The following is a 20,598-nucleotide window of genomic DNA, read 5'->3' as shown; positions in this document are numbered from 1 at the left end:
AATACTCAAGGTAACAAAAGGGCAGATGAAAACAATGGGTCCTTACCTGTTATTGCTTCCTTACAATGTCATTAGGTTAATATTCCTATGCAACCCTCACTTGTTCTTTTTGCGACCCATCCTAAGAGATGGTTACCAGCCAAACTCCCTCCTTGGAAGGATTAGATAAGTAACTTATTGAACAGAAATAATTTTTTAGTTTGTATCAGTTACTGCTTCTAGAGGTGGCTAATAAAGGGGAAAGAAAATATATGTAAATGGAAGTTTGCTACACATTTCACAGTCTTGGATTATTTTAGTATATAGTTAATATTTATTTTTGGCCATTCGGCATACATTTTGCACATTTTCATTACTGAAAATCCCTTTCTCCACACTTCACCCATATAATCTGAATAGGTTAATCCACTCCAAGCAGGCATGTAGAGCTGATCAGGCCTACATGGAGCTTCACATCACCTTCCTCAAAAATAGTTGCAAAATGGGCAAGTGGCCCAACCATAGATCATTCAGGGATTTTGCTGAAACTGGGAAAAGAACTAGAGACAGGTTTTTTTTTTTGTTTGTTTGTTTCTTTAATGTATTTACTACAGGGTCTACTGGGTCTCACTACATAGTTCAGACTTGTAGTGATCCTCTGGAGTCTTCAGCCTCCCAAGTGCTGGGATTACAGGCGCGTGCCACAATATGTTTTTTATTTTTGGTCTTTTGGATGCCTGGCATGAGGTCCTAGGAGCCATTTTACCACCACATAAGACCTAAATATAATTTCTACATAAATAGAAAAGGGAGTTGGAAAATATGAAGGACAAAAGAAGAGGACAAATCTGGATGATAGGGTTTGAACCCCTCAACCAGGATGTGTCATAACTGAAGGTATGGCATGCAGTGGGCTTCCCAATTTAATTAGCTAATAAATGCTCCTCTAAACTTTAATTTCAAGCCTGTCTGTACTGGGTTTTTCTTCAGATAGAAGAGTTCTTAATTATCATACAATCACCTCTAAACATAAAAAGTACTTGACAAAATCTAACACCCTGTCAGGATAAAGACAACAGAATGAAAGAATAAAAAGGAATTACCACAATCTGATTAAAAAAACCACACACACACACATACTCAACATTTATAATGGTGAAAAATGGGATATGTTTCTCTTAAGATCAGTAACAAAACAAGAATGTTTGTTCGCACTATTTTTAAACATTATAGTGGAGCCAGGTATGCTGGTGAATGCCTTCCAGAACTTCCTGCAATCAGAAGGGTAAAGTTACATGATCATCACAAGTTTGAGACCAACTCTGGCTAGCTACACAGTGAGTTCAATGTCAGTCTATACCAAGACTCTCTCAAAAAAACAACAAAAACACAATATAGTGTATTGGAGGTGCTAGCCAGGGCAAGAAAATGAAAAAAGCATCTGAATGAAAAGGAATTCTGATTAAAAAGGCAGATATAAATCTAGCTCTATTTACATATAAATTATACAAGGTCTTTAAATAAAATATAAGTTGTATTCCTGAATAGTTATAATTTTGTTATAATTTAGGAAGACAAATCAGGTAGTAATAACACCAAAAGAATAAACCACTCAGAAGAAAATTAACAAAAGATGATTTTCATATATCCTGAAAGCAAAAAACATAAAAAGATCACTATTCTAAAACTGCTGTCAGCTTTTCTCATATAGTATGAATGCTTTTTTATACTTAATGAAAATAATTATGCGTAGAATGCACTTTTTAAAAAGATAAAGTCTCCCTATGTTCTCTAGGCTGGTCTTGAAATCTTGGGCTCAAACGATCCTCTTGCTTCAGCCATCTAACAGCTGAGAAGCTGGGACTAAGGCACAAGCTTTCACACGACTGAAATTCACTTTCTTTAAACAAAAAGCTTTTCAAGTCATCTACTGTTGAACAGTACAGTTTTTTTTCAATGAGAATAATTTTCTTTTATATCTAAATTTGTAGTTTGTATTAATTTTGCACTAAAATTTCTTCACTTCTCAATCAACAACTGCTTAAAAGTCAAAATTTCTAAATAAAAATTTTCTTATTTCTGTAAAGATCGAAACTAAAATAGTGACTAGTGAATTATACCCAGTATGACTAAAAAATATTGTAGCTTTGCTTTTTTTCTCTAGTAGGCTTGTGTTGAATAGCTCACCCAAACACATCAGTGTAAGAGGGAAAGAACCGTACCCTATTAAAGACATTTAAATATAAATTTACATACACTCTTTGGCAAAATTCTGAGTTTTGATAAATACATAATCTTCCATTAACTGTGAAAAAAATCAAGATAGAGAAAAAATTCCATTATCCATTACCCAAAATTACCTGTACTACTCCTTTTTAGTCAAGTCCTCTCTTTACCAATTACCCCTGTATAACTACTGTATTGTTTTGACTGTAAGTTCCAAATCCTTTACAGTTCTTTTGAACATATTATTTTTGACCTAAGTGTTACTTGAAGTGTACTGCATAATTTTCTTACATTTGGGGATTTTCCATTTTTTGAACTTGACTTTTGTTAAAGACACACAAGATTTTTTTTTTTTTTCCACACAACATTATTTTGACAAGGTTTGGGAAGATTAGTCATACGATCTTACAGAAAAACAAAGCAGGGGGCTGGAGAGATGGCTCAGTGGTCTAAAGCACCTACTTGGAACAAGCTTGGCAAAGCACAGGGACCGTGGTTTAATCCTCCAGCACCACATGCCAGCCAGCCGCGCCCCCTGGTGGGCTGAGCTGGCCACACACACACACACACAATAAATGTTAAAATAAAAAAAAGAAAATAAAAAAAGAAAAACAAAGCAAGCTCAAATAAATAACCTAATGCTATTCCTTTAAGTCCTAGAAAAACAATCATAAAAAATCCAAATCTAGTACAAGGTAGAAAATTGTAAAGATGATAGCAGAAATTATTGAAATTGAGACCAAAAGTACAAAGAATCAAAGAATTAGAGTTGGTTCTCTGAAAGAATAAACAAAATGGACAATCCTTTAGCCAATCTTACCAAAGTAGAGAAAGAAAAAACCCAAATTCATGTAATATGAAATGAAAAAGATGAAATTACAATAGATTCTGCTGAAATCCAGAAGATTGTTGGTAAATACTTGGAGAAGCTATACCCTAAATAAAATGGAAAATTCAGAAGAACTAGATTCCTATGTACATATATATTAATGATCAAAGCTATAACTCAAAATACATAAAAACCATAAAAAAATCCACCAATGGGGAAAAAAAAAAAACAACCTATCAACTAAGAAAAGCAGTTCCTGAAGTAGCAGCCAAAGCAATTAGACAAAAAATAAAAAGGGATATGATTAGGCAAGGAAGAAGTTATATTTTCACTATTGCAGATATGATTATCATATATAGAAGACCGCAAAAACTTCACCAAAAGACTCCTAAAATTAATAACCAATAACCAAATTCAGTAGCTGTTTTATCACTGGGACAAAATACCTAACACCTACAAATTAAAGAAAGATTTAATTGACTCACATATTTTAGGAGCTTCAGTCCACAGTTGGCTAATTCCAAGGTAGGGCAGCATGGTAGATCATGGCAGAGGAGAAAGAGCTCATGGTGTGATGGCAATAAGCAAGCTGGGCAAAGATCAAGGTAAGAGAGGGATATATACCATTCCAGATCACACCCACAGTGACTCACCTCTTCCCACCAGGCTTTACCTCCTAAAATCAAACTCAGCTATAAACCCATCAGTAGACTAATGCAGTATTACACAACCATGATATAGTATCACACACCATGATCTAGTCACTTCTCAAAGTTTCACTTAAGACTGTATGAGGCTTGGAGGACACCTAGATATAAACCATAACACTATTATAGTAAGACATAAAGTCAACACTCAAAAATCAATAGTGTTCCTATAGACCAAAGTTAAGCTCACTGAGATAGAATGTTGGGAAACAATACCTTTCACAATAGCATTAAAAAAAAAAAAGAAGAAAGAAATACTTCAAGGTACAGTAGGGTAAAAAAGAGAAAAAAGTTATTGTAATCCAGCAAAGCCAATGCATCTAAAAGCATACTGATTTAGTGTTCTCTTATGTGCTTTAATGTCTCTTTGGCCAGTCTGACCATTTGTCACAGTTTTGGGGGTTTTGCAAGGAGAACAATATAATACAGGACACATTTTATAAAATTATTCTACAATGACTCACTCACCCAAAGAATCATACACAAAAAGTATAGGAAATCTGTCCACACACTAGACCAAAGACTCCAGCTGAGGGCTTAAATCCTAATATCCTGCCTGAGTCCAGCTGAAAAACCTCAAACTCATAACAATATCTCCCACAAGTCCAACTGGAGGGCTAGAGCTCATGACAAAGTCTCATATAGGCCCGATTCAAAGATCTGCACTGGGAAGACCCAAAGTTCAGTGGTGAAAGCTAGAAAGTCTATGCCAGTGGGATGAAAGATCTGTGATAGAAGGCTGAGGGATCTGAACTGGACCCAGGAAACAATGCTCAAGGTGAGAACCAGAGCTCCCCTGAAAAGTACCACAGGGAAAGCTAAAGGAATAAGCTTCTGTAGGAGGTTGAACCATGTACCATCTTCCCCTCTGGAGTCGGGAAGCAATGTTCAAGATGAAGACCAGAGCTCCCCCAAAGTGAACCATAGTCTTTCTCTGTGACAATGAGGTCCTGATCTCCTCCTTGGATGAGAACAGCCAAGTTCATCAGGAAAGCCAATGTGACAAGGTCTGCTTCAGCAGAATGGCCCAAAAGAACCAGAAGCTTCTAACACCTTCTTCAAACAATTTCCCTAACAGCCTCATCACTTTTTCTTCATCAGTCCTTCCTCTTATGCAGCTGGCAACAATCCTCAGGGAGGCCTCCCAACCAGCACCATGCTACTTCAGTTCAGCTAGTTATTACCAGTTGGCAATCTACCACACCATAAATCTGTGCTTACAATAATTAACCTCAAGATTAGAATACAAACAAATGAATGTGATTCTGGCAAAACAAAAAAAGTTTTTTTTTACATTATATTATATAACATTATGTTACATTAGAACCATAACATTTTGCCCCTGGACTCCCCAAAGACTCCTTTATATCTCTTTATGAAAAAGGCACTTAGTCCATCTCTAAGAGTTAACAAAGTCTTAATAGTTTTAGTACTGCTAAAAAGTCCAAGTCCCAAGTATCCTCCAAGATATGAGGCAAACTCTTAGCTGTAAGCCCCTATACAAAGTTGTTGTTTTTTTTTTTTAAATGGGACTGGAGGTGATGGGGGAAGAAAAGGAATTTAGATGTTTTATATGTATTAATTCCTCACAATAGCAGGCCTGACCATTAGCTCAGCTGTTACAGTACTGCTTAAGCAAAGCGGTCAGGCTCAGGATAATGTAGTTCAATCCCCAGACCCTTATACCTTACCAGAACCTCCCTTAAGCCATCCTGAGCTAGAAAAAAAAAAAAAAAAAAAAAATCCATCAATTTCCCACAGTAAATGTAATCATGTACTGCAAACATGTACTAATTAAAAATTTATAAACAAATAAATACCAAGTATTAACTCAGTTACAGGCTTAGTTTACATGAATGAATCCACAAAGTGTTGAACAGTTATAATTTGCCAAACCTGGAGATTCAGAAAAAGCAGATCCAGCCCTCAAAAATTAAGAGTCAGGCAGGGAGTTAAGAACTGCAAATGGCAGGGGCCTAGCCCTAGCTCCGTTCTTTAAGTGGCTGCTTCCACAATGCTGGCAGCCTCAGGTTGCTGTAGTTCGATCCCCACAACACTCCAGCCATCCAAAAGTGCCTGTAGGCATTCAAGGAGAAAAAAAAAAAAAAAAAAAGAACTGCAAATGGTAAAGATGTTATCATTACAATTAAATAAAATTCTCTTTAGAATTATCTAAAGAGGCTACTGTAAGTCACTTCTTGTATGTTTTAGGCAACTGAACTAGATATTTATTTGTTCTGGACAGTATTTATTACATGTCTCACCAGCATCTTGAGAGAATAGTCAGGAAACTTTGGTTTAACTTTAGACTTATCATGTCCAGATGCATCACCTTAAATATGTAATTTAATTCTACTGGGAATTATTCTCCTTTATAAACAGAAAAATAGACTAAAATGAGTTTCTAAGGTTCCTTCCTAGCTTAACACATCATCTTTCTGACTATAATGTTCTAAGGTTCCTTCCTAGCTTAACACATCATCTTTCTGACTATAATGTTTGCCTCATCATACCCAGCATCCTATCACCATCCACGGTGCAAACCCCAGGGCCACTTCCGTCCATTCCTCCAGATCAGTCACTACATCCTTCCCAATCATCCTCATTTCTGGAAACTCGTGGCTTCAATATATCACTGGGCCATAAAGTGTGTAGCCACAGAAAAGGAAAGTCATGCAGACTTGACTCAATGCTTAGTATGTGATTTTTAAGGTATTTATTATCCTGTAAGTCTTGGTTTATTTACCTGTAAAATGAGACAATATCTTCCTCCTTCCCTGTTTTCATCAACCTTACCTCACTATTTCAACTCTCCTATCTCCCTTGTAATGTTTCATCCACGTTAGTCTTCTGTCTTGGTTATTTTTCACTCATTGTTGGGATATCCAACACCCCAAATTAAGGAAGGAAAGGTCTGTTTAGTTCCCAGTTAGTGGAGGTTTCAGTCCATACTCTGCTGGCTCCAAGGTAGAGTCGTTCCTAGCATAGCAAAGAGCAACAGGAGGGGCAGAAGCTGTGACTTCTAGCAAGCCTCTCTCCCCTCCTTTTGCACAGGATGAGGATGTTTACAAAATAACAAACCTGGCTCTCTGCTGAGTCAATTAAATTTTTAAACTTCTCAAGTTCACAAAATATATCAACCAGTACAATCCACGTCTTGTCAACTGGGCAATCAGACATTTCTTTAAACTACTTCTCAGGTACACAGATATGCTTATTAACATTTTACAATTTGAATATTATAGCACGGAATTAACTATCATTAAGAATTACTATTAAGTCTATCAACATTATATTACATTAGAACCATAACATTTTGCCCCTGGACTCCCGAAAGCCTCCTTTATATCCCTTTATGAAAAAGGCATTTAGGGGCTGGGAAGATAGCTCAGTTGAGTAAGTGCTTGCCTGACAAGCATAAGGGCCTGAGTTCAATTCCAAGCTCTGCCAAAAACAAACAAACAAACAAACAAACAACAAAAACAAACAAACAAACAAACAAAGGCATTTAGTCCATCTCTAAGAGTTAACAAAGCCCTAATAGTTTTAATACTGTTAAAAAGTCTAAGTACCAAGTCTCCTCCAAAATATTAGGCAAACTCTTAGCTGTGAGCCCCTATACAAATGAAAAGTTAAATACCTTTAATATTCCCAGAAGGTACAAATAGCAAGATACAGAGCACTGGGATCAAAGCAAATCCCAAGTCCAACATGGCAAACATTACATTCTTTCTGTAGGTCTACGTTCAACATCTGAAGCAAGCTGTGGCAAACTGTAAGCTCCACCTTCACGGCACTTCTGCTCCACCTTTATGGCACTTCTGCTAGTTGTAGCTCCCATGAGTTTTCTCTGGGGCTGGCTTTCCTCCCCGACCTTGCTTTCCTCAGACAATCTACGGTCCTGGTTTTTCCAAACTTCTTGGGTTTGCACTGAATAGGCTTCTCATTCATAGCTTTATACACTACCCTCCTTGGGGCACACTGCCTGGCCTCCCAGACCTTCTAAAATCTAGGTGGGAGCCTTCTTAACCTCAGAACTCCTGCATTCTGCATGCACCTAAAACTAATACCATGTGGATGATGCCAAGGTCTGCTGCCAGCTGGAGCAGTAGCCATGTTTTCTTCCCTTTTGGCTGTATGGGTCAAGTGCTTGGATTGCTGAGCACTCTGAACCTGATTCCAAGGGAAAAAATTCTCTATGCTGCTGCCATTCTGGAACCTGGTGTGGCCACTGACTCCATTCTGGAACACAGTGCTCTGTGGCTTTTTCCTCAAAGCAAAGTCCCTCACCCTTGCAGTTCTGAGGCTGCAAAGAGTAGAGAGCTGCCACTTCCTATAATGGTCTCAGGACATCTTTTCTATTTTCCTGTTTCTCCTCAGCAATGGAGATCTCAGCTCTATCTTTGCAGTCCACAGCCTTCCTTGTGCTTCCTTTCTGGTCAAACTCACACCATTTTAAATCACCCTGATAGCTTTTTTGCTCTTGATTATCAACATAAATCTGACTAAAAGACCCCAACAATAACCATGCCACTGCCCCAACATTCGACTGCCTTGAAATTTCTTCTGCACGATTAACCAGCCCACTGTAATTAATCTCAGTCCCAGGCAGTCTCTGGACATGAACAAAATTCAGACAAACTTTCTGCCAAGCCATAACACACATGGCTGTTTTACCTGCTCTTTCTAAAAATGCTGTTTTTACCTGCTCTTTCTTTTTATTTAGAAATCCCAAGTGACTCCCTATCACACTATTTAAACTCTCAGGCTTAGTTTAAGACTCTCCTCTCATCCTAATTTATAAAGTACTTTCTTCTGCTCCTAAAAAGGAACGTATTTTTAGTCCTACTGTTTTTTCTTTTTTTAATGCATTTTAGTACAGGGTCTACAGGATCTCATTACAGATTGGACTCATAGTGATTCTCCTGTTTTCAGCCTACCAAGTGCTGGGATTACAGGCATGCACCACCACCATGCCCAGTCTCAATTGCGATCTCAGAATGCCCTGGGGGCGTGGCTGGCCAGGCATGCTGGGGATTGAACCCCGGCTGCTGCACTCTGCCTAAGCAGGCACTTTAGTCCGCTGAGCTATCTGGCTGACTCTCTACTGTTTTCTTTTCTGAGGGTCACTTCTGCTCCCTACTAGTTCCTCTCTCCCTTTCAGTCCACATCAGTATGACTCACTCTTCCAAGAAGTTTCCCCTAATGATTCCTGAAAAAGGCTCTTTATAAATAAAAGCTGGGGATGGAACTCAGTACTAAGACCCTAGGTTAATCCCCAGTTTGAAAAAGAAAGAGAAAAAGAAAAACAGCAAAAAAAAAAAAAAAAAAAAAGACAAGACAGTGAAAAGTCATACCTACTCTAGGGATATGTAATGTTGCCTCCCTAAGCCTTGTTAGGTCACAACTCAGGCCAACCATTTGAAAAGTTATATGCATCAATATCTCAGATTTAATTGGAAATATACTTTCATGGTTGAAAAAGTTTTCTACTAGACTACAATCCTCTAGAGCAGCAAGATAACATCTTTCTCAAAACAGTATCCCCAACACCCACACCAAGTCTGATAAAAAGTTAGAACTCAGTGTTTCTTGAATGAATGCAAAAGGGATACTAGATAGTGTTGAAAGTAGACTGGTAAAACCTTTTCTCTAGTATTTAAAATGAGAATGCCATTCTTGTCTTAGATTTCTTATATAGGAACAATTCTATCTGAAGGAAATGGAGTGGAATCCCAAGCCAAAAAAAAAAAAAAAAAAATTGTTTTTCCTTTGTTGTGATAGAATAATGAGAAAGTTCAGCCCTCTTTATGGCACATATTTTCTAAGTATTTCCAATTTCTTCATATTGTCTAGTGTTGCCACTCAACCCACAAATCAAGCTGAAACAAAATCCAGAGAGAAAAATGTCTAAGTATCATGCTATTTTTTTGACATACCCTACTTAACATCTCACTCACTGTAAAGAAATAGCTCCATAGCTCGCTGTTCTATCTGTTTAAATTCTATTTCTTATGAAATTTAAATGGTTTTTGCTCAATCTGAAAAAAAAGTAATGATAACAGGAAGCAGTAAATGTTAAACCCTGAAAGTACAGTCTCAGAACAATGATTTCTAATCTTCAATTCACAGACTACTCCAATTACATAAAACACTTTAATTATCATTCCAATATCTCCAAATATCACACATCAGAATCAGTGGGAAGACTTGTGCCACTCTTTATGGGTTACCAATAAGGCAATAGTATCTCTTAAGTTCCATAACAAATTATTAAATGTTTCTGGAAACAAAAGTGTAGACTAGTGGTTACATGATCTGTAATTATCATTCATTCATGGGGGGGGCTTATAACTGTCACAGCAGAGTCAATTCCAAAATGTTGATGATTTTGATCTTTTACTCCTCTGACTTCCAAAGGGAGAATTTTAAGGCATTCAGGACACATCTATTCTCAGAAGTCATGAGGAGCCACAAGTTCCATATAGAAAAGCTGAACACAGGCTGAATTTTCCAGGCATTGTTGGTAAAATACCTACATATCCAATTAACTTACCCTTAAGTGAATCATGTATGTATGTATTATCCATCTCATTTTAACAAATTTAGTTATGGCTATTATTTTTGCTGACATTTTAAAACTTAGGCTCAAGGAGATGAACACTTGCTCAAAGTGTCAGCACCAGTAAAGAGTGCAGCAGAGGTAAGAACTCAAGGCTTTCAGATTCCAACTTTTATATGTCAGCATCTATGCTATAATTTGGATCTTGAATGTCCTCCAAAGGCTCATGTGTCAAACACTTGGTCCTATGGTATTGTACTACTGGGAATTTGTAGAAACCTTCAGGGACAGGGCTTAATGGGAGGTCTCTAGGTCACTGGGTACATGCCTTTGAAGAGGATTATAAGATCACAACCCTCTCCTTGCTGTTTTGCTAACGTACTCTGTAACTGAAACCAAGAATTTTATAGGTCAGAGTTAAGCACCAGATACATGTGAAAGAATGAAATTCTACCCCTAACTCACATCATATGCAAAAATTAAAAATCAATAGAGCTAAATGCAAAAAAAAAAAAAAAAAGAACTGTAAAAGAAAAAATAGAACTATATTTTAATGACCTGGTGTTAGGAAATGGTTTCCTAAAATACAGTATTAACAGCATATACAATAAAAATTTGATAAACTGGACCATATGAAAATTTTAAACTTTTGTGCTACAAATGACATTAAGAAAAACGAAAACAAACAAAAAACAACTCACAGAGTATAAGAAAATACTTTCAAATCACACATCTGATAAGGAACTTGCATCCAAAATAAAGAAATGTTTGTAACTCTATACTAAAAAACCAACCCAATTAACAAACAGGCAAGGGCAAAGAATGTAAACAAATATTTCTCCAAAGAAAATATATAAATGGTTTATAAAAAAAGAAAGGATGGTCATCATCATTAGTTACAAAAATATAAAAACCACAAAATATCATACATTCAGTAGGGTAAGCTATAATAAAAATACAGTAATATGTATTGGCAAGGATATAAATAAACTGAACCTTGATTAAAAATGATACTGTAAGTGGTGTGCCCACTTTGTAAAACAATTTGGCAGTTCCTCAAATTGTTAGAGTTCTATGACCCAGCTATTTCACTCCTAGATACACAGTCCAAGAGAAACAAAATCATGACCATCAAAACTCATAGACAAAAGTTTACTGCAACATTATTTGCAATAGCTCCCCAAAATGGAACAGCCCAAATTCTGAATTATCAATTGAATCCATCAACTGAAGGACAAGCAAAAATGTGATATATCCATAAAATAAAATATTCAGCAATAAATAAGGAATTAAGTATTGATATATGCTACAACATAAGTGAACTAAAAAAAAAAAGTGCTAAGGAAAAGATACAAATGATGAAAGGCCACATATCTTATGACTATGTATATGACATGTCTAGAATAAGCAAATTTATGTAGATAGATTAGTGATTGTCAAAATTAAGGGACAGATACTAACCTGTCTTGAAACTGTTGTGTTCTTTTATCTTTTTTTTCATTACAATAAAAAAAATAGATAATATAGCAACCATTGTTAATTAGCCATCTCTGTTTTCAAAATCTGTAACATATGTATTGTTGTATGTTACCCTGTTTCTGTCATTTTTTTCTATTTCTTTTTGCTTCTGTTTTCACTCTTCAAATTAAAATAAAATTTTTAAAAAAAAATTAAGGGGCAGGTACAAAAGTGACTGCTAATAGTTTCTTTCTAGGATAATGAAAATGATTGCAATGCCTGGACTCTGTACAAACATGAAACCACTGACTTAATACATTTTAAATGGGTGATTTTTAGGTGCCAAATAATCTCAAGAAGATGTGGAATGATAACAACAAAAAACACTGATTAATGGTTGTGAGAGTGAGATTTCTCCTCTGGATCACTCATATTGCAGATATCTTCCTGACACACAGCACAATTATGAGGCAAGATTCACCTTCCACCTGGAGGGAAGCAAAAAAAAAAAATCACAGCAATTCCCCAATGACAACCAGCTAGCCAGCATGGCAGAAGCTTTTGCTCTATTTGGAAGTGCTGTAACATGCTTGCTAACTTGCTGGACAGCCCCAAAATGCTTGGAACTGGCCACAGCCCATGCAGTAACCCTCTGTCTGCTAACTTAAAGGTCCTAAAACTACAAAATGGAGAGTATGGCTCAAGAAAACCTACGGAAAAACACAGGCACATTCTTCATTCCTGAACTCCTCCCCATTTCCTTCCACCAAATGAGACTTCTCATATTTTGGATCAAACACATGTAACGCATAAATACATTATGAATCAGCTAGAATTATATAATGCTCAAGTAGGAAGGACCTTGAAAATTATGACATAATGGAGTGCTGCCTCTGAAGCAGCACAATTTATAACTGTGATCTTGGGCTCATTCCACTCCTCTTTGACTCAATCAGTGTCTTCATATGAAAAGAGGGCAAAGTAAATGCAACTGTTTCCCAAAGTTGCTACAAAATAAGTAAGTTAATCTATGTAAACTGTTTACAGTAGTGGCACACTGTAAGTGCTATTAATTTTTTTAAAAAATTTTTATACATGAATGGTGTAGAACATTGGCTATGGAATCAGACTGAAGTGGAATACCATCAGCTCTGTCACTGCCAATAGCTAACAGAATTTTATACTAGCATATTAATTTCTTTTAGCCCATTGAAAAGATCAGTTTGTGCTTATACTGATTAACATTTTGCACGCCTTTATTTTGCAATTTGAGCAACAATTTTGAAGTCAACAATATGCAATACATTAACCATTGTTAATTTATTCTCCTGCTTTGAAACTCTGTACCATTATTTTTATCTTTTTATCTTTCTCTTTAAAATAAAAATTTAAAAATGTAAAAAAAAAATTTCTTGACTAAATTTTAGGACTTGAAAGATACAGTAGCATACAGTGCCTAGCAGGGGCACACTGCCTTAGTACCACAATAAAGGCATTTCTAAGTGTTTATCCATTCCCTTTCCAGCCTCAGTTTAATCTTTTACCATCTAAGAGATTTCAACACTAAATCCCAAAGGGAACAATGCTCTGTCCTTCAAAATCAAGATGGCTCAGAAGCTTTTCTTCTATTTTTTCATTGAAGGCACACAGGGTACAAGTACACCTAGCAACTGAGTGAAAAGAAACTCCTGTTTCTGCACTCTATACATACATTCTTGAAGCAATTTGGATACTAGTCTTAGGGTTGGATGTTTCTAACTTTCTGTAATTGATACTTTAATTCAAGAAGCTCACAAAACCGCACTACTTGGCAAAACACAATAAATGCAGCTGAAGGATGCAACCAAAAAACTTTCTACATGTCAAACTTAAAAATCTGACCATTTTCTCATGCACACACACAATCACACCAGTGTCCAGCCTATCAAGCCCTATAATATCAGGCCTCCCACTTCGCTCTCTCCTCACTTGTTCTCAAGTCTCCAGCCAAATGGATCCTCTTTCCTTTCCTCAAACTCAAGGGTATCTCTCAGTCCTCCTTTTAGGCCTTCACCCTGGCATTTCCCATGCCTCGACAGTTCTTCCTTACAGCCTGCCACTGAGCATTGAGGCCTTGGGCTCCACCACACCAGAGCCTCCAAGCCCCAGCTAGTTTAATTTGTCCCTCAGGCTCTGCTTACTCCAATGAATTTTCCTCAACACCCCAAAATACCCTCCACCCTCTCTACTCCCCCTGCCTCATTACACCCACTTAGAGCAGGCTTTGAATCACTTATCCACCAGACTGTAGGCTCAAGGAGGACTGGACGTGTCTTTCTTGTTCAACTAAGCTTCCTTTATTCCTAGCACAATACCATACACATTACATATGATAAATGAAATTAATAATATGAAGGTGGGGGTGTAGAGCCTGGCAAAACAAAAACTAATAAACAAATAGAGGTAAACAAAATAAGATTCTAAGGGTCAAGCCATAAACTGATTTAACTTATTCAATCAAACTTGACACAGAGGGTTAGGGAGATAGTTCAGTAGAATAAGTGCTTGCCGGGCAAGTACAAGGCCCTGAGTTCAATCCCAGGAACTGCAAAAACAAACAAACAAAACGACAGAGTATTTCATGTAAAGGTGTCCACATGACAAAAATACATAAATGAAACAGAAGTTAACAATTCCTTTTGAAAAAAACCTCAGAAAACCCAAAACTTTGAATTGAACTGGGATTATACAAATTTCAAAGTTATGATGTACAAAACCACAAGAAAAAGTTACTTTAAAAAATAAACTTTAGAAAAAAGTAGTGATGAGGTCATCAAAATTTGTTACTGACACTCAAACATGTTCTTTTGAGAGGCCAATACTAAGGGTGGAATAAACGATAATGTATGTTATCTCTTAGGGCTTTTACCATTCTTTTCCTAAAGTAACCTTATCTCCTAGTGAAAGGAATGTTTTCAACCTAATTCTAAGTATATCCAGGAAAGTGGCCACTAGTGTGATAATCATCAACAGCATGCCCACCAGTAGGGGGTATGTAAGTCAAAAGAAAAAAGCAGCAGGATATAGACACAGCAGCCATTGGCAGTGGCTCCAAGGTCCCTTTTCATTTGGGCTTCCATCCTGGCACTACTCACAGTACTACCTACTTTTTCTTTGTAGCTTCTTTTTTCAACGTAACAGATGGCATGGGAATCAAATGACAAAGTTTCTAAAAGAACCTTTTAGGGAATATTGCTTTAATGAGGGATACAGAAGGATGGGATAGCATTTCATCACCAAGAAATAGGTACTGTATTAAGGGACCTAACTCTCCATGTAGTGAGGAAAAACGTAAGAGGTTTAAGAAGGGGATTTAAAAATGAGAATAGAGATGAGATAAAAAGGAATATTGTTAGGAGTGAAAAAAACTTTAAAAAAAGCTTGAGTGACAGACAAGCAACTAAATCTGATTTAAAGACATTAAGATGCATGCATCTAACAGTGTGGAGACTTCAAGAGGAAAATGGCCTACCTTGTCAAGCTTTCTCCCCTTACATTATTAGCAGTGCTAATAAGTGATAATCCGTTTCTGGCCTTCACTAATCAGCTTTTGCCCTTCATTAAAATGAAGCTCAGCTTCTGGTTAATCAGTTTCTGACCTTCATTAAACTGAAGTTCAGCTTTGAATTATCCACATCTAATGTCATCTAATTGTCGGCATCACCAAAGGACCTTGAAACAGACTAGGCCTTATAAAGAAAAGCCTTCTCCTTACTCATCTATAGCAATTAGAGAAAAAATAAACAGAATGTATTACTGGTTACACTATGCACAGAAAGGAGATTCTGATGACCCAACAGGTGCACCTTTGTTTGTGTGGTGTGCTGCAAACTCCTCGGTATTACTTTACTAAATTATCTTCACACACATCCTTAAAACATGAAAATCACTACAACTGAACCTTGCAACAACTGTCCAGTGGAAGAAAGAATTAGAAAAATCTTTCTTCTCCACCGTAGAAGATATTGGGGACACTTTTGGTTTCAAGTACACTACCATTAAAGTTGTAAATGCTTAGCCCATATTCTATAACAAAAAAAAGTTTAATTTCAAAGAAGTGTCCAACATGGTTTACAGCTATATGTAGACTCTCATTAAATTCTGGTTGCACAAACGAAACAAAACAAACCCCTGGTCTTTTTAAATCCTCTTCCCAGCTGAGAAATAGAATCTTCTGAAGATTAGGAAGAACTTCCAGAAATTAGAAAAGAGGCAAATATTTTTAAAGACGCTGTTCAGCAATGCAAAACAGGTGCCAATATTTGTCTTCATTTTAGGGGAATTTCTGAGTCCGTAAAACCAAAGAAACAGAAAGAAGAATCAAAAACCTTATGCATACTTCGTAATTTTGTAACTGCCGGGCTGGAACTGACATCTTGGTATGCACAGATGACTGTAAACCGACGACGCCAAAGAGTCCGTACTAGAACTTTGATAAAGGACGTCACACCCCCTAGAATTCCAGGAGATAGCCGGCATTCACTTGAAGCCTTCCAACCTGGAGACGCGCCAGACGAGCCCAAGTTCCTCTGAGAATTCGAGTGACTCAGAGACCCCCACAGCAGGGCCTGGGTCCTTCGTTCCCAGGGGTACCTAAGGCACTGTGCCTTTGAAGTCACCCCAAGCCTTAGCCTGCTGTGGTTCTCCTTGAAATTCGCACCGAGCGCCTGAGGTCCGCGTCAGGGCGACTCGGTCCCGGGCCAGAAATGCCCGGGCAGGCGCTCCGGCCGGCACAAGCCTCGGCGGAGGACCACCAGCCCGAGCCCCGCGGGCGCCCCCCGCCCCCGGCCCCAGACAAAGGGGCGGCCCCCAGCCCCGGCGCAGCTCTCACCGCTCAGGTAGTTGGTCCACTTGTACAGCACGCCCTCCATGGCGCCGCGCCGGGCCTCTCGACAGAGCGCGCCGGTCCCTCACTGGCCCCGGGCTGCGAGCAGTACCAGCAACAAGGCCATCGCCCGGCGCGACCCGGACGCCTACTGCCGGCGCCCGGCCCGGCCCGGCGCTAGACGCTCACATCCTTGGCCCGGGGGCGGGGTCACTGCAGCCAGCGAAGGCCCGCGCTGGGGTGGGACCTGACGTCCACGAGCAGGCCCAGGTGCCGGAAGGAGTCGGGGGAGCCGAAGCCGCCCGAGCGCGACCAGCGAGCCGGACCGCAGCCCGCTGCGCCCAGCTTTACCTCAGCCCCTGACCCGCAGGCCCCGTGCACGCTTGCGCATGCGCAGTGCGCCGCTCGCGCCCACGTTCCGGAAATCCACTCCGTGGTTTCGCGGCGACGTGACGGCGACGGCTGCCGAGCTGCGGCAGCCCGAGACGCCTGCCGGGAAATTGAGTCTTTGGGTGCTGACTCGGGAGTGGGCGTAGGTGAGAGGAGTAGAAAGCCTCTTAGCGCTCAGGAGTAGGCTTCCAGCTCGCAAAGTTTGAGGGGTTACTCGACCCCTTACGCTATCTTTACTTCAAGGTTGTCTGATTGGTCGGAGACATCCAACAAGAGGGCTCAGTGACCCCTCTCTCTGACCCAGGAAGTGAGAATTTCAAGATAGAATGCCACACCCAGTGTAAAAGGGTTTTATGCAAACTTAAAAGGCCTTGCTCCTGGAAGCGTGGTCTTGGGACAGAAGGCACTGACACCGCCTGGAAGCCTGATAGAAATGCAGAATCTCCGCCAAGCCCCCACCTCCAAGTTAAAATGTGCATTTTACATTGACCAAGCAATGGCCGTGACTCATCCACATGGCTGCACTGACAAAGGTTCTACAATCTGAGGTACAGGATCTCAGGATAAATCCTGAGGGCATTTGACCTCAGACCAAAAAGCTACAACTCTTGTTGCACAGGTCCTGCTTTACCTTGGTCTTAACCATCCAGTAAAAAAGTATGAAGACAAAATATAGGAAGGAAAGCCATGCTGTTAAGTTGAGCTGTGGCGGACTCAGGTCAATAATTTCTGACATTGCCAGTTAAACAGAAGACCCAATGCTATGATGGGCTACTGGACTCTTTTATAATATTCTGCTGAGTTTACACACCTATAATATTCAATATCGGAACTTAGAAAAAATGGGGTATACCGATGAATGTCCATTTTGTATCTGTGTATTCAAAGTGGTTAGGATAGATATATAGTTGCATTCTCTTAATGAATAGAATGATTTGTTCTAATGGTGTTTGTAAATAGGATCACAAGTCCGCATCTTGTACAGCAATTAACCACTGAGAAGAATATATGCAGTGTGTTATTTGTTAAAACTGTACTTCCGATTTGATTTGAAACTGTCTCATTGCTATCTGTTTATCAATAAAACTTTGAGAAAAAAAAGAAAAGTAAATACATAAATAAATAAATAAATAAAATGTGCATTTTAACAAGATCCCTAGGGGAATTCTTATAGGGCGGGGGTGTGAAAATGCACTGCTTTAAGGATGTTTGTTCCGGATAAAACTATTCATAGGATTAAGTGGAAAAAACTTGAGAAAAAATCAGCAGTTATAACATTACTTGGTGTTGTGAAACTAATCAGATCTGGTTTCAAGGCAGAGCTCAAATGCTCTGGGGCTAAGGGACTTTAAGGGGCAACACCTGTCTTCTAAGTAAGATAAAAGACCTTGTCGTACTGTTGTAATGTGCTTGATGCTCTCGGAATGCGCTTTGCGAACTCTAAAGCATCCTGTAAATCATTACAGTTCATACTGTATATTCATAATTAATATCAGAAGCCTTGGGTTATGGAATCTTGGGCGGGAGGGCATGCTTCCACGGTCGCGTAAACAGGTGAGAGTAAACAAAGTAATCTTCCTGAAACCCCCCTACGATGTCCGTTGGCTCCGACTCTCCCCGCCTTGTTCCGCTGGGGGCACGACTCCCCGCGGAGCTGCCAATTCGCTCGCGCTGCACCCTCTTCCCCAAATCCCAGCTAGTGGAAGTTTCATACCTAGGCTCTAGGACTCCAGTCAACAGTTCCCAGCGGGTAGGCTGTGAGGCTCAAGGGGGCTGTAAATTTCACGGTTGTAGCGTTATTGGCTGGAGAGGTGCTGAGCGACAGCACCTCCAGCCAATGGGAGTTGGCCGTTCCCCTGCGCTGCGTTGTAATAACCCGTCAAGGTCCGGTTAGGGTTTAACGCTATCTAGCCAGCTTGCAAAGCGTGGGAAAGTTGTTAGTAGTGAAAGTGCCACGTCTTCTAAGAGGGAGAGTCCTGAGCCTGCCAGAGGCCGTTGTCCCTAAGCCTAGAACTGCCTTTTTAACTCTGTGCAGTCGGGGGCCTTTTCTCCTTTCGCAGTGACTTCTTTCCAGGGTCAGTAGTAACATGAGGTTTTTCTTCTGGAACTCGATCTTTACGTTGTTAATCACGTCTTTGAGTGGAGCTCTGATCCCGGAGCCAGAAGTGAAAATTGAAGTCCTCCAGAAGCCATTCATCTGCCACCGCAAGACCAAAGGAGGGGATTTGATGTTGGTCCACTATGAGGGCTACTTAGAAAAAGATGGCTCCTTATTTCACTCCACGTAAGTAATTATGCCTGGTAGGTAAGATAACAAAGAACCTGCCGCCTACAGCAGCTCTCCCGGAGGAAAGGTAATGCGTAGATGTTTTTTTCCTGTCCTTTGAGAAACCTGAAATATCTGATTCCCATCTTTGGGAGAAAAAAAAAATTGTCCAAAGCCTATTCTATGCGAGTAGGCCTTCGAAGGACTTACTGGAAACATGTGGTCCTGATAACGCTGTTAAATTTTTATTATAAAACATTAGAACTAGAATCTCTGACATTTTACATCAATACCTAGGTGTATCAGAAAGGAATAAATGGCGCAAGGAAATTTTACTATTTCAAATTCCATTCCTGGGGAAAAATAATTCCATTTCAATTTGGTGCAGATGGTATTTACTTAAAACTTCTCGCAGCAACTTCAAGAACAAAATGCATAGTTATTTGCCTCTTGATAAAACATCTGCTAATTCTACTTATTAACCTATTTAACTTTTGTTCTTACATGACATTTTGATGAAGAGATAAAAACCGTGACTTCAGTCTTTTGATCCTTTCTAGAAAGTCGACTGTTCATGAGGGTGGGTATTACACAGAGACTTCATGAACTCTTTTTTTTTTTTTCATGCACTCATACACGAACGATTTTTCAGGTGATTACACCAGCATTTCTGCTCTTTAAACAAAGAAATGGTAAGGTGGAAAAGATTTACAAGTGTGAATCTAGTGAACAATTCAGCGAACACTTTCTCTGTGTCAGGCCTTGTGCTGATGATGGAGACTCAGAAATTTTGACTTCTGGCATCCTATTTTATGTTGGTTTCCAGTCAGTCGTTCATTAGATGAGGATCTATCCATCTATCATACTTATATCAAATGGCCCTAAGATCAGGTCCTGGAAATGCAAAGATAACTAGACTCATTTTCTTGTTCTCTAGCAGCACATCATCCACAGAGGAGAGGGAGGTAAGAAAGTGATGTTTGGCATGGGAAAGCCTGGAATTAGTTATTCTCTGGGAGGCAGGGGAAGAAAACTTTCTGGAGACCATAATTGAAAGAATCCTTCGAAGATGGATGGTGGAGCTTCAGATATGTGGAATGACATGAACTACAGCCATGAATCTTTACACACCCATCCTAGATCCTGTTTTCTGATAGTCTGCCAGTATAGCCATTTAGATCTGGTCTTTTGTACAATTTAGCAATGAGTGATACTCCTCTCTGAACCCTGTTAACTATGGTAAAAAAAAGTGTGAAAGAGAGAGATGGCTTGTCCTAGAATTCTCAGTAACAACTTCTACTTCTTTTTCTCCCCCTC

The 20,598-nt window shown here is 39.1% G+C and overlaps 2 protein-coding genes across 4 annotated transcripts in view; one reads left to right on the top strand and one right to left on the bottom strand.

Annotated features, from left to right (window-relative positions):
• Nucleotides 1-16,995, bottom strand: part of Plekha8 (pleckstrin homology domain containing A8) — a 59,664-nt gene extending 42,669 nt beyond the window's left edge. For all 3 annotated transcript variants that reach the window (XM_012513662.2, XM_023709888.1, XM_023709889.1), the window contains exon 1: nucleotides 16,632-16,995. In XM_012513662.2, coding sequence (XP_012369116.1) covers nucleotides 16,632-16,671 — 40 coding nt within the window. In that variant the 5' untranslated portion in view covers nucleotides 16,672-16,995. The remainder of the gene's footprint in view (nucleotides 1-16,631) is intronic.
• A 1,917-nt stretch (nucleotides 16,996-18,912) lies between these two features.
• The window catches only part of Fkbp14 (FK506 binding protein 14), a 13,963-nt gene continuing 12,277 nt past the window's right edge, over nucleotides 18,913-20,598 (top strand). The window contains exon 1 of the mRNA XM_004626515.2: nucleotides 18,913-19,299. Coding sequence (XP_004626572.1) covers nucleotides 19,103-19,299 — 197 coding nt within the window. The 5' untranslated portion in view covers nucleotides 18,913-19,102. The remainder of the gene's footprint in view (nucleotides 19,300-20,598) is intronic.

This window comes from Octodon degus, unplaced genomic scaffold (genome assembly GCF_000260255.1).
Source record: "Octodon degus isolate 3935 unplaced genomic scaffold, OctDeg1.0 scaffold00015, whole genome shotgun sequence".
Classification (NCBI taxonomy): Eukaryota; Metazoa; Chordata; class Mammalia; order Rodentia; family Octodontidae; genus Octodon; species Octodon degus.
Note: the sequence above shows the minus strand (reverse complement) of the source record. Positions and strands in the feature narration are given on the sequence as shown.